This window comes from Clarias gariepinus, chromosome 7 (genome assembly GCF_024256425.1).
Source record: "Clarias gariepinus isolate MV-2021 ecotype Netherlands chromosome 7, CGAR_prim_01v2, whole genome shotgun sequence".
NCBI classification, from domain to species: Eukaryota; Metazoa; Chordata; class Actinopteri; order Siluriformes; family Clariidae; genus Clarias; species Clarias gariepinus.
In genome coordinates, this window is record NC_071106.1 from 1,149,447 (window position 1) to 1,162,629 (window position 13,183).

General features: G+C 35.8%; 2 protein-coding genes across 2 annotated transcripts in view; both read left to right on the plus strand.

The window, feature by feature from the left end:
* Positions 1-13,183, plus strand: part of LOC128528109 (uncharacterized) — a 198,088-nt gene that overhangs the window by 153,754 nt on the left and 31,151 nt on the right. The window contains exons 34-41 of the mRNA XM_053500861.1: positions 5,390-5,563; positions 6,017-6,184; positions 6,311-6,481; positions 6,563-6,736; positions 7,299-7,466; positions 11,583-11,753; positions 11,835-12,008; positions 12,625-12,792. Coding sequence (XP_053356836.1) covers positions 5,390-5,563; positions 6,017-6,184; positions 6,311-6,481; positions 6,563-6,736; positions 7,299-7,466; positions 11,583-11,753; positions 11,835-12,008; positions 12,625-12,792 — 1,368 coding nt within the window. The remainder of the gene's footprint in view (positions 1-5,389; positions 5,564-6,016; positions 6,185-6,310; positions 6,482-6,562; positions 6,737-7,298; positions 7,467-11,582; positions 11,754-11,834; positions 12,009-12,624; positions 12,793-13,183) is intronic.
* Positions 2,485-4,632, plus strand: LOC128527508 (NLR family CARD domain-containing protein 3-like). The gene is made up of 2 exons (XM_053499930.1): positions 2,485-2,674; positions 2,855-4,632. Exons 1-2 carry the CDS (start codon positions 2,497-2,499, stop codon positions 4,630-4,632), a joined length of 1,956 nt encoding a protein of 651 aa, XP_053355905.1. The 5' UTR covers positions 2,485-2,496.

Consider the following 13,183-nt stretch of genomic DNA (forward strand, 5'->3'; position numbering starts at 1 on the left):
AAAATGTGGTAGAAAAGGGTTAAAGGAGGGAGGATGGAAAGAAAGGGAAGGAAAGAATGTGCACGTGCAGATCTGGTGGGCAGTGCCCCGCTGGTACAGGCTGGTGAGCAGTGGACAGCGGGCAGAGTGGCAGCGTGGGCCAACGTAGACAGCAGCTCCTGCCTCCACAGCGAGAGCTGTGAGGGGCTGGTCCAGGGTTCCGCCGAGAGCAGAGTCAGCGCGTGCACATTCTTTCCTTCCCTTTCTTTCCATCCTCCCTTCTTTAACCCTTTCCTTCCACATTTTCCTAAATAAATTACCTTTTTTTCCTGTAAGATTTCACTTCGTGTCTGTGCTTTATGGTGCTGCCCGTTCAACATGAGTCAACCCCTTTATAATAGTCAAAGGTGCAGGACAGGGAAATGTTTTTATCCTCCTCTGCAAAGTGTCTTCTGTATAAGCAGAATGGAGGATACAACAGACAGAGACTTATCATGTCTCCATCAAGGCCCCAGTTGCGTTCCAGGTTCCCATGTGGACAGGAATCTGTGCAGTCTGTGTTTTCCATGACAGTATCTGTCTGTATAGTGAATGCATGTTTGCATTTGCTTTCTATTGAACAGGTAGCTAATCATTTACATGGTCACAACTGTTAATAAAAAAAAAGGAGCAAAAAAAAAACATGAGTATTCTGATAACACAATAAAAGAAACTACTGTATATTATCATCATCATCAATCACTAATGACCATGCATAAAGGCAACACAAGCTTTCGTAATGCCATACAAGGAGTTTGCATTATGATTTACACCTGTATGTATGCATTTGTGCACTAACTCAATATAAATCTCGATCACGCTGGTAACTAAATGACCCCTGCCTGTCCCAGTTCGAGGTGCTAGTGAAGACGAGGTGATGCAGCACATTCCTGGAAATAAATAAATAAATTTTAAGCATACATTGTTCAAAGTAAACAGATGTGCAGTTAATGAGTATTGACTCATGCATGTATGTAGTGCAACTCAAACATTTACACTGGAATCATTAGCAAACCCCATTAACCAGACTTATTTAGCACATTCCAAACATTTACACCTGAGCAGATATTTGTAAACATTTACTACACATTTAGGCATTTGGCAGATGCTCTTATCCAGAGCGACTTACATTATCTCATTACACATCTGAGAAGATGAGGGTTAAGGGTCTTGCTCAAGGTCCCAACAGTGGCAACTTGGTGGTTGTGGGGTTTGAACCTGGGATCTTCTGAACCATAGTCCAATGCCTTAACCACTGAGCTTAAGTGAGTGAAATACATTATAAAATTTACACCATGAACTGATTTTCTCGAACATATGTAAGCTACATGAGGCATTAGCTTACCCACTATGAGATAACATGTTTGCGCTAAGCTACATAAGGCAGTATGTTAGCATGATTGGCAGTGTTATCTACATGCCACCCTAAAGTATGTAAATGACATTGAAAGACAATGTTTCATGTAAGCTGGCCAAAGCAAGGAAAAATTAAATATTAGTTTTATATGATCACGATAGAGATTATATAAGACTTAATAATTTACCCATGGCAACAGCTTGCTGGATTCTTCTCCTTGGCTGCAAAACACACCCATTCTCTGTCATTGTCTCAAGCTGCATTCCATTCCAAAGTGTACTTCATAGAGTGCTCCCTACTCCCTGCTGCCCTGTACAGAGAATATCGTTTAAGAGACCTTGCCTTGACAATATTCCACCATTTTAAAAACCCTGCAATGACACCAGCACAGACGTCACTTTCTCTGCGTCACCATGGTAACATACGCACCTTAGCACCTGCTTCTTTGGAAATTTAACGCTATGGACATTAAAGATTGAATATTTATTAAAATAAATATATACTATTTAAATTATAAATTATTACAAGATGTACAGAGTTTTTTTTTTTCATAAATTCCTAGCCTATATAAAACTGAGAATTTCCTGATTAAATTCAAATGTAAATATTTGTGTCCTTTTAATATGATGTAGTCCACAATAATAATGATAAATATATAAATCCTTTTTCTCAAGCTTCTTTTCATGCTCCAGCAAGACGCAGTGGCTGATGGGAAATTCTGTTTTCTGCTACAGTAAAGAACTGTAGTTGTTCCCTACAAAACCGGAGCAGTTTTGCTCTCTGCAGTTTGGAATCACACTTAACATGGCTGAAGTATACTTCACAGGGTACTTCAGGCTGATCAGAACACACCTTCAGTGTTGTTCTGAGGAAAAGCTAAACTCCTCCTCACTGTCTAGAACTTTCTGTACAGCGTTCCAATCTACATTGTTGTTGCAATATTCAATCTGCTCTGAAAAAATGTATGAAACATATTGTAGAATAATCTACAGCCTCTCTGAAGTCAACCACATCTAGGAGAGCATAAAGAGTGAATCAGTGTTTTTGATCCTGATAATTGTTGACATTAATATAAATGCATTTAATTCTCTGTGTGTTTTATGAAGGATCTGGAAAATAAAATGATTGTATTCATAAAACACGAGCTGGAGATGTTTAAGAAACTTCTAACAGACAAAAACACAAAATATTATGGAGATGTGAGGGAAGATCTGTGGAGTGTTAAAGATGCAGCTCTTGATATGGCAGTCTACTTCCTAAAACTAATGAACCACAGTGACATCGCTGGTGCACTCCAAGGTAAGAGATCCACAGAACACACACCTAAAGTGAAACTAAAATGTGAAAATGTGTAAATGCATGTTTGAAATCTACAGTACATACTATTATTCGTGTAATTTCTATAATACATCAAACTAATAAAGCCTTTTATTTAATTAATATATTTGTCTTTGTTCCATTTTATATTGATATAATCAGATGCTTTAATAGAATTCCAGCAGCGTAAACTCAAATCAAACCTGTGTAAGAAGTATACTCGTGTATCGGAAGGAATTGCAACGCAGGGTGAGTCCAACAATCTGAACAAGATCTACACAGATCTGTACATCACTGCTGGTGGAAGGGTGAAAATGAGTGATCAACATGAGGTGAGACAAATTGAAAGACAAAATACTAGTGCAAAAGTTAAGGAAAACCAAATGGAGCAAGAGCAGCAAATTGAATGCAAGAACATGTTTAACCTGTTACCCGGAGAAGAGGACAAACCCATCAGAACTGTGGTGACACAGGGGGTCGCTGGCATCGGGAAATCCATCTGTGTACAGAAGTTTGTTCTAGACTGGGCTGAAGGAAAAGAATATCAGGACATCAAGTTCATATTCCCACTGCCTTTCAGAGAACTGAACCTAAAGGACAAGGACATTTACAGTTTAAAGAAAATCATCTATCATTTTTTTCCAGAAGTAAAAGGAATGAGATTCACAGATAAGTATAAAGTCATGTTTATCTTCGATGGCCTGGACGAGTGTCGACTTCCTCTAACATTTGGTGAAAATGAGAAGTGGACTGATGTATCAATGCCAACCTCACTGGACACTATAATGACAAACCTCATTCAAGGAAATCTGCTTCCGTCTGCTCTCATCTGGATAACCACTCGACCAGCAGCAGCTGCTAAGATCCCTGCTGAACACGTGGACCGGGTCACAGAGGTGCGCGGCTTCAATGATGATCAGAAGGTGGAATATTTCAGAAAGAAAATCAGTAATGAGACTCTGGCCAACAGAATCATTGATCATATTAAAGGATCGAGAAGCCTCTTCATCATGTGTCATATTCCTGTCTTCTGTTGGATTTCAGCTACTGTACTTGAGAGGATATTGAGACAAACGGACAATGAAGAAATTCCACAGACTCTGACGGATATGTACACATACTTTCTGATATTTCAGATCGTACAGGGGGACAAAAAATATAACAGAAAGACTGCATCAGACATTCCGTGGAATAAAGAGGGAATTCTTTCTCTGGGAAATCTCGCCTTTAGTCAACTGGAAAACAACAACCTGATTTTCTATGCACACGATCTGGAAAAGTGTGGAATTGACCCCAGTAAAATAGCGGTGTACTCAGGAGTGTGTACTCAGGAGACTGGCAGATTTCTAGACACAGTTTTCAGCTTTGTGCATCTCAGCATTCAGGAGTTTGTTGCTGCTTTATATACATACGTATCTCTCAGAAATGAAAACAAGAATGTTTTTAAACGATCAGAAGAGAGCAAAGAAACAGAAGTTATTGATTTCCTTAAGATGACAGTGGACCAGGCCTTACAGAGTGAGAACGGACACTTGGACCTTTTCCTCCGCTTCCTTCTGGGTCTCTCACTGGAGTCTAATCAGGAGCTCATTCGAGGTCTGCTGACACACACAGGAACCAGCTCTGACTGCAAAAAGGACATAGTCGAGTACATAAAGATTAAGTTTGAACAAAATCCAGATCCAGAGAGGTCAATCAATCTGTTCTACTGTTTGAACGAGTTAAATGATGATTCACTAGTGAAAGAGATCCAAAGCTACTTGAGCTCAGGACGTCTCTCTGAAGCTAAACTCTCACCTGCTCAGTGGTCTGCTCTGGTCTTTGTGGTACTGACATCAGAGGAGGATCTTGAAGTGTTTGAGCTTCAGAAGTTCATAAAGTCAGATGAATGCTTTAAGAGGCTGCTGCCAGTCGTACAGGAAGCCACAACAGCTCTGTAAGTAATCCTACTCCTTTTTTTAGCATGCTTTGTCATCCAAAAGCACTTTATTGGACACACTAATACAAGAAAGCATTAAATCACATAATATAAACTCAGTTTGTAGTTTTACATGAACTTGAAATATAAAAATTTTCATCAAATTAATGTTTGTAACTGTAATCCGGTGCCAAAATCATTAATCTAATAGGTATGGAATGATTGTGACTTATAGGAGCTACAACAGTCCAAATGTGTAAATTCATAAAAATAAAAAAAAAGTTTCAAAACACTGTCCATACTGCACCTATTGCTTATAGGACATGCAGTGGTTGTGATTGTTAAAAATAAATAAAATTAGCTGAAAGTATCAGAAGAAAAGATTTAAAAACTTAAAAAAATAGTTTAAGCTAGACTAGATTGACTGTAGGGTTAATTAATAATAATCTTATTACTAAATGTTAAATTTTCATTGACTAAAACTAGACTAAAATACTTAAGGGTTCTTCTAACTAAACAAAAATAGGATAAGATTAACTGAATATGATAAAAACTAATAGGGACATTTTTCCGGGGATTAAGACAAAAATTTTAAATAGCTGACAAAAAAAAAAATACACTAGTTTAAAACATCTCATTTTAAAACTATGAACATTAATGGATCTTTATGGAGTCATTATGAACATTATAGAATTTTCTTATAACAGGCAAACAGATTGGTATCTGGTGGTACATCAAAATACAGATGATTTTTCCTTATTATTAAATTCTCCTTTCAGACTCAGTGAGTGTAACCTGACAGAGAGAAGCTGCTCGGCTTTACACACAGTTCTCAGCTCAGAATCCTCCAAGCTGACTGAGGTGGATCTGAGCAGGAATCCTCTGGAGGACTCAGGAGTGAAGCTGCTTTGTGCTGGACTGAAGAGTCCAAACTGTAAACTGGAGACACTGAGGTCGGTTTGTCTTTACTATTGAGTAGATTATTGGAATGTTTGCTTATGTATCCCTGGTAAACCCATGTTTTATAGAAAACAATATACAGTATTTTCACTTTAAATCTAATATAACTCCATATTACCATGAGCACTGATATAATTATCAGTAATTATACTTTATAGGTCTAATGATAATAATAATTTATAATCAAAATTCAATTCAAATTATTAATATATATATATATATATATATATATATATATATATATATATATATAAACTATTTTAATTAAAAAGGTGTTGTAAATTTACTCAAAAAACTAAATAGGTACAAGATAACTAGGTGAAATGTCAATTGTTTGACAGGTGATGAGCAATATTACAAATCACATGGTGTAAATCCTAAAAAGAAAAGCATTGCACTCAAGATATGAGATCATAAATAACTAAATGCTTTTGTTCCCTCTGTAGACTTTCAGACTGCAGTATAAGAGAGGAAGGATACACTGCTCTGGCTGAAGCTCTGAAATCATCTCACCTGATAGAGCTGGATCTCAGAGGGAACGACCCTGGAGACTCAGGAGTGAAGCTGCTCACTGATTTACTACAGGATCCAGACTGTACACTGAACACACTGAGGTGAGGAAAATATACTGGGGTTAATTACTTTAATACAAAATACAGTTTATTATTCTAAAAGAACACTAACATGATAGAATGTAAAGTACACTAATGATGTAATCTCTCTTTGTTCTCTCACTGCAGTTTGTTAAGTCCTGAAGCAGAGGAAGCCTGTAAATCTCTGACTGAGGTTCTGGGTACAAACCCCTTACTGCAGAGAGAACTGGATCTGAGTGGGAAAATAAAAGGAGACTCAGGAGTGAAGCAGCTCTCTGTTCTACTGGAGGATTCACACTGCAGACCTCAGACACTCACGTGGGTATTATGGTAGTTTTTATTTGCTACTTGCTGCTATATTTATGATGCTTCAACGTAAAGATTGTCCTCTGTCCCCAGGCTAAAGGACTGTGGTGTTGGAGAAGCAGGCTGTTCTGCTCTGTCTTCATCTTTACAGTTAAACCCTGCACACATAAGAGAGATGGATCTGAGTGAGAATAAGTTTGGAAACTCTGGAGTGCAGAAGCTTTGTGCACTGCTGCAGCATCGACCCTGTAACCTGCAGATACTGAGGTGGGTTTTAGGTTCTGATGTTAAACATTTACTCCATTAAGGTTTGTCATAAATGTGTAATGTTTAATACTTGAAGAACATTAATGCAGCGTCTTTTTACTTCTTGAGGATTTGGATTTACTCAAGTGGAATTATTGTAGAAATTAATAATTATATCACAAGGTATATGTGAAGTTGAACATAATATGCCATTAAATAAATATTATTTAAAGTAATGCAATTGTATTACATTTATATTTGTTTAATTATTAAATGTATTTCTTTAACAAGCCAACTGTAACAAATAAAACTTTAATTGTCAAACTGTAGCTGGCCATTTTCTAATTGTGTGTGTGTGTGTGTGTAGGTGTGCGTGTGTGCGTGCGTGTGCGTGTGTGTAGGTGTGTGCGTGTGTGTGTGTAGGTGTGTGTGTGTGTGTGTGTGTGTAGGTGTGCGTGTGTGCGTGCGTGTGCGTGTGTGTGTGAGTGTGTGTGTATGCGTGTGTGGTGAACTGTGTATTGTCATAAAAACTTTCGGCCCTAACTTATGATCTTAAAAATGCTATTAAATGTTCCCACTGTAGACTCTCAGACTGCAGTATAAGAGAGGGAGGATACACTGCTCTGGCTGAAGCTCTGAAATCATCTCACCTGATAGCGCTGGATCTCAGAGGGAACGACCCTGGAGACTCAGGAGTGAAGCTGCTCACTGATTTACTACAGGATCCAGACTGTACACTGAACACACTGAGGTGAGGAAAATATACTGGGGTTAATTACTTTAATACAAATATACACTGAAAAAAATGACACTTTGGATCAACTTAAAAAAATTGCCTTAATTTGTTACAAGCAATTTTTTTACTTTCTCTCAAATCAAATGTCATAAGTTTATTTAAGGTTTAATTTTTATTTGATATTAATATATTTTTTAAGTTTCCCCAAAGCAAAAATAAATTCATCCATCCAAATCAAAAACAAAAGTTAAACTAATTTTTCGACTTTGTAACAACTTGATTTTCACTTTAGAAACATTTAAAATTTTAAGTACACTGAAAAAAATGATACTTTGGATTAACTTCAAAACAAAAAAAATTCAAGTTGTTACAAGCAATTTTTTTTCTTTCTCCCAAATCAAACGTTAGAATATTATTTAAGGTTTAATTTTGATTAAATATAGATTTTTAAGTTTTCCCAAAGCAAAAGAAATTCATCCATCCAAATCAGAAACAAAAGTTATTACAATGCCTTAGGCCAGTCAAACTTATTTTTCTACTTTCTAACAACTTGATTATATCACTTTAGAAAAACCTAAGATTTAACATTATATTTAAGTTTAGTGTTTACCTTGAAAGAAACATCTCACATTCATGTAGTATAAAGTTATTGGAGTAAATTATAGTAGTAATCTTTTTCATTTTTCTCAAGTTAAAAATATGATTACGTACAAACTTAATTTTATGAATTATACAATATATAGTCTTTTTCTGAAATAAAAAAAAATGAATTATCTCTAAATCAAAAAAGTTAATTTATGTAGAGAAGTTATATTTATAAATGAAGTAAGCAACCTTTTAAAAAAAATTACGTTTAAAAATAAAGATAATGAACACACAAGTTCTCCTCCAAAAACATTTATTACCATCCTTGAAAAGATACATTACCTTTTCTTTTTGTTGTACTATTATTTCTCAAATTAAAAGAAAGAAGACAAAAATAAAATAAATAAAACAATGCATTTTAATAACTTAATCTTAAGAACTGTATATACCTATTTGCCAACCATGTAAAAATCTGACAATTGTTTGACAAATGAGGTGACCAAAATGTTATATTTTACTGTCAATAAGATATACGTTCCTAAATATTTTCTACATGGCCACAAAAGTGTGTTTGAGTTTACCAAGATAGCTCAAGTTTAGCGCATAGATAAGGCCAAACAACATGGAACATTCATGTGCGACTGATAGAAACTCAGTAATAACTCAGATAAGAATCACCCCCCCACACACCTTTAAAATAACTGCATTCTGTTGCTCACTACTGACAATACAATAAACCCATGAACATAATTCAGTTTCGCAGGATAACTGAAATTATTCTCTGATATTATCAGATAATTCAACTATTAATTCTCAGTGCTTCGTCATTTTCAGGGAGTTTATTTTAGGATATTTAGATTACACTGACATTTACTAAATTCACGGCAATTCTACTGTATCATTTTCATTAAAAAATGTATCCACATGTTTTTATTTGTGCATTTTAGGACTTAATTTCTGCAGTATGGGTAAAGTAATGCCCTTCCAAAAAAGCTAACAGACCTGTAAACCTGTAAACACAAAAGTAAATAAAGATTTCATGTTTACTTTTAAACTTCATGACATAGTAATGGCTAACCTCAGCTTGTTGGTCTGTGTAAACACTAGTGGACAGTGTGACGGTGCTCCGCCCATTAATCCAACCTAATACTACCAAGGAAATTGGAAGTTTGTTTAATAATTGTATATATAAATAATTAACTGTTTTGAGTTTTATTTTACATTTAATTTACATGGTTAATTTAATCGATTGGCCTGTTGTACTTGTAGTAACGTTAAATCAACGTGTCAAATTGCTACCAGTGTTAAAAACATTAATAAAGTGTTACCAGTATGTCAGAAACATGTGCTAATGCCCGTTTCATACGAGTGAATATAGTTTTAGCGATATTAACATTACTTACACATTAGCAAGTCCAGAAGGTTTTAATCATAACTATAAGTTCACTACAAACATCACTCACTCCAAACTAGCTTGTTCTGTGTTTACGTCACTTTCCTATTAATTTTTCACGGTACTTAAATGTAATTAATTTCATGATATTCGGCTACGCCCAATTAAGCGTAGAAAATCTGTTGTTTTTGAAAATAACCGTGTTAGCTCGCTAATGCTAATGTAGGTAATATAGGTGTTTTTAGCTAGTAAACACGGACACAAAATGCAATCTAGCAAACACAGACGCAAAACTACAAAGAAGTAGTTCCTGACATAAATCATAAATTTGCTCATAGAAGAGATACAATTAACATAAAAATGACATGAGTTTGCTTTCTTACCTGTTGTTTTCTTTGAAAAACTATGGCCGCCAGCAAACGTGATTCAGTCCGCAATAATACTACGCCATGAGGTCACGTGACACGGCGAACCTTTGGTTTGAAGCAGAAATGTCCTTTGAATGAACGGATACAGTTAAGTTTAAACAGGGGCTTCGATGTTTGCTTATAAGCAACTTAAAAATATCAGTTTCGTATAGGAAATCAAAAATTTCCATCAGATCAATGTAGAAACATACTTTGTATGAATGACAAAAGTTTCACTTTTTTCAGTGTGCCTTGTTCAGCTCCTGTGGCTTCCATTCCCAATATTACATTTACTAATTTCTGCTTTTTTGAGCAAGTACATACCAGATCAAAAACTTGAAGATTAAGATTATATCTCTGGTCTTCTTTCTGACAATTCCTCACTTGTTTCTAATTATATCAATTAATTTTTAGTGTTGCTTGTTCAAGGAAACTAGCAATCTTGCTTGAAGTGGAGCAGTTATAATTCTCAGAAACTGATTAAAAAAAAAAAAAAGACTGAACAAAAAAACAAAAACAAAAAAATTGGACTGGCTCAAGTTCTTAGCAAATCATAATTACAATATGTATAGAAAGAATCACCCCCCCACACACACACACACACAGAAAAAGCTAACAGACCTGTAAACCTGTAAACACAAAAGTAAATAAAGATTTCATGTTTACTTTTAAACTTCATGACATAGTAATGGCTAACCTCAGCTTGTTGGTCTGTGTAAACACTAGTGGACAGTGTGACGGTGCTCCGCCCATTAATCCAACCTAATACTACCAAGGAAATTGGAAGTTTGTTTAATAATTGTATATATAAATAATTAACTGTTTTGAGTTTTATTTTACATTTAATTTACATGGTTAATTTAATCGGTTGGCCTGTTGTACTTGTAGTAACGTTAAATCAACGTGTCAGATTGCTACCAGTGTTTATATACTGATAACGTTTAAAAAACGTGTGATAAAGTGTTACCAGTGTGTCAGGAACATGTGCTAATGCCCCGTTTCATACGAGGGAATATAGTTTTAGCGATATTAACATTACTTACACGTTAACAAGTCCAGAAGGTTTAAAGCATAACTATAAGTACAGTACAAACATCACTCACTCCAAACTGGCTTGTTCTATGTTTAGGTCCCTTTCCTAATTTTCACGAAACTTAAATATAATTAATTTCATGTTATTCGCCACAGCCGACTTAGCGTAGGTGATCTTAAAAATAACCGCGTTAGTTAGCTAATGCTACTGTAGGTAATATAGGTGTTTTTAGCTACAGTAGCAAACACAGACGCAAAACTCAATCTACAAAGTAGTTGTTCCTGACATAAAGCATACATCTGCTCATGGAAGAGATACATTTAACATAGAAATGACATGAGTTTGCTTTCTTACCTGGTTTAAAAGAGTTGGCCTATGGCCGCCAGCAGAACTTGATTCAGTCCACAATAATACTATGTAATGAGGTCACGTGACACGGCAAACCTTTGGTTTGAAGTAGAAATGTCCTTTGAGTAAACGGATTACATTTAAGTTTAACCAGGGGCTGAAATGTTTGCTTTTACACAAAGTAAAAATATCAGTTTCATATGGGAAATAAAAAATTTCCATCAGATCAATGTAGAAAACATACTTTGTATGAATGACACAGCAGTTTCACTTTTTTCAGTACAGTTTATTATTCTAAAAGAACACTAACATGATAGAATGTAAATATACTAATAATGTAATCTCTCTTTGTTCTCTCACTGCAGTTTGTTAAGTCCTGAAGCAGAGGAAGCCTGTAAATCTCTGACTGAGGTTCTGGGTACAAACCCCTTACTGCAGACAGAACTGGATCTGAGTGGGAAAATAAAAGGAGACTCAGGAGTGAAGCAGCTCTCTGTTCTACTGGAGGATTCACACTGCAGACCTCAGACACTCACGTGGGTATTATGGTAGTTTTTATTTGCTACTTGCTGCTATATTTATGATACTTCAACATAAAGATTGTCCTCTGTCCCCAGGTTAAAGGACTGTGGTGTTACAGAAGCAGGCTGTTCTGCTCTGTCTTCATCTTTACAGTTAAACCCTGCACACATAAGAGAGATGGATCTGAGTGAGAATAAGTTTGGAAACTCTGGAGTGCAGAAGCTTTGTGCACTGCTGCAGCATCGACCCTGTAACCTGCAGACACTGAGGTGGGTTTTAGGTTCTGATGTTAAACGTTTACTCCATTAAGGTTTGTCATAAATGTGTAATGTTTAATACTTGAAGAACATTAATGCAGCGTCTTTTTTACTTCTTGAGGATTTGGATTTACTCAAGTGGAATTATTGTAGAAATTAATAATTATATCATAAGTTATAGGTGAAGTTGAACATAATATGTCATTAAACAAATATTATTTAAAGTAATGCAATTTTATTACATTTGTATTAATTTAATTATTAAATGTATTTCTATAACAAGTCTACTGTAACTAATAAAACTTTAATTGTCAAACTGTAGCTGACCATTTTCTAATTGTGTGTGTGTGTGTGTGTGTGTGTGTGTGTGTGTGTGTGTGTGTGTGCGTGTGTGTGTGCACATGCTTGTGTGTGTGCGTGCTTGTGTGTGTGTGAGTGTGTGTGCATGCGTGTGTGTGTGTGTGTGTGTGTGCGTGCTTGTGTGTGTGTGTGTGTGTGTGTGCGTGTGTGTGTGTGTGTGTGTGTGTGTGTGTGTGTGTGTGTGTGTGTGTGTGGTGAACTGTGTAGTGTCATAAAAATCTTCACCCTAACTTATGATCTTAAAAATGCTATTAAATGTTCTCTGTAGACTTTCAGACTGCAGTATAACAGAGGAAGGATACACTGCTCTGGCTGAAGCTCTGAAATCATCTCACCTGATAGAGCTGGATCTCAGAGGGAACGACCCTGGAGACTCAGGAGTGAAGCTGCTCACTGATTTACTACAGGATCCAGACTGTACACTGAACACACTGAGGTGAGGAAAATATACTGGGGTTAATTACTTTAATACAAAATACAGTTTATTATTTGAACAGAACACTAAAACTGAGATGATTCTTCAATAATCAAACAAGATAATGTTACACATAATTAAATACTCTGCCAAGAACGTGGGGTTGCACAGGTCAGTGTACTCTTAGTGCCAGTCTCAAGCCTGAACAAACTGGGGTGGCAGGAAGGGCATCAGGTGTAAAACCGCCAAATCAAATATGCAGACCTGACGATCCATTGTAATGACCCTGAAACCTAAACCTACAGATGAATACATTTTTAAATTGTTAAGACATAACTGTCTGTTTATTAAAAAAAAATAAAAATAAACTAAAGCTGCCCTTCTATATGGTCTATTAATACCAGTCTGTTAA

Excerpts from the sequence above, each read along its gene's own strand:
- LOC128527508 (XM_053499930.1), top strand. The coding sequence starts at position 2,497 with ATGATTGTATTCATAAAACACGAGCTGGAGATGTTTAAGAAACTTCTA. Across the intron at positions 2,675-2,854 it reads CATCGCTGGTGCACTCCAAG|ATGCTTTAATAGAATTCCAG; the intron begins GTAAGAGATCCA and ends TGATATAATCAG.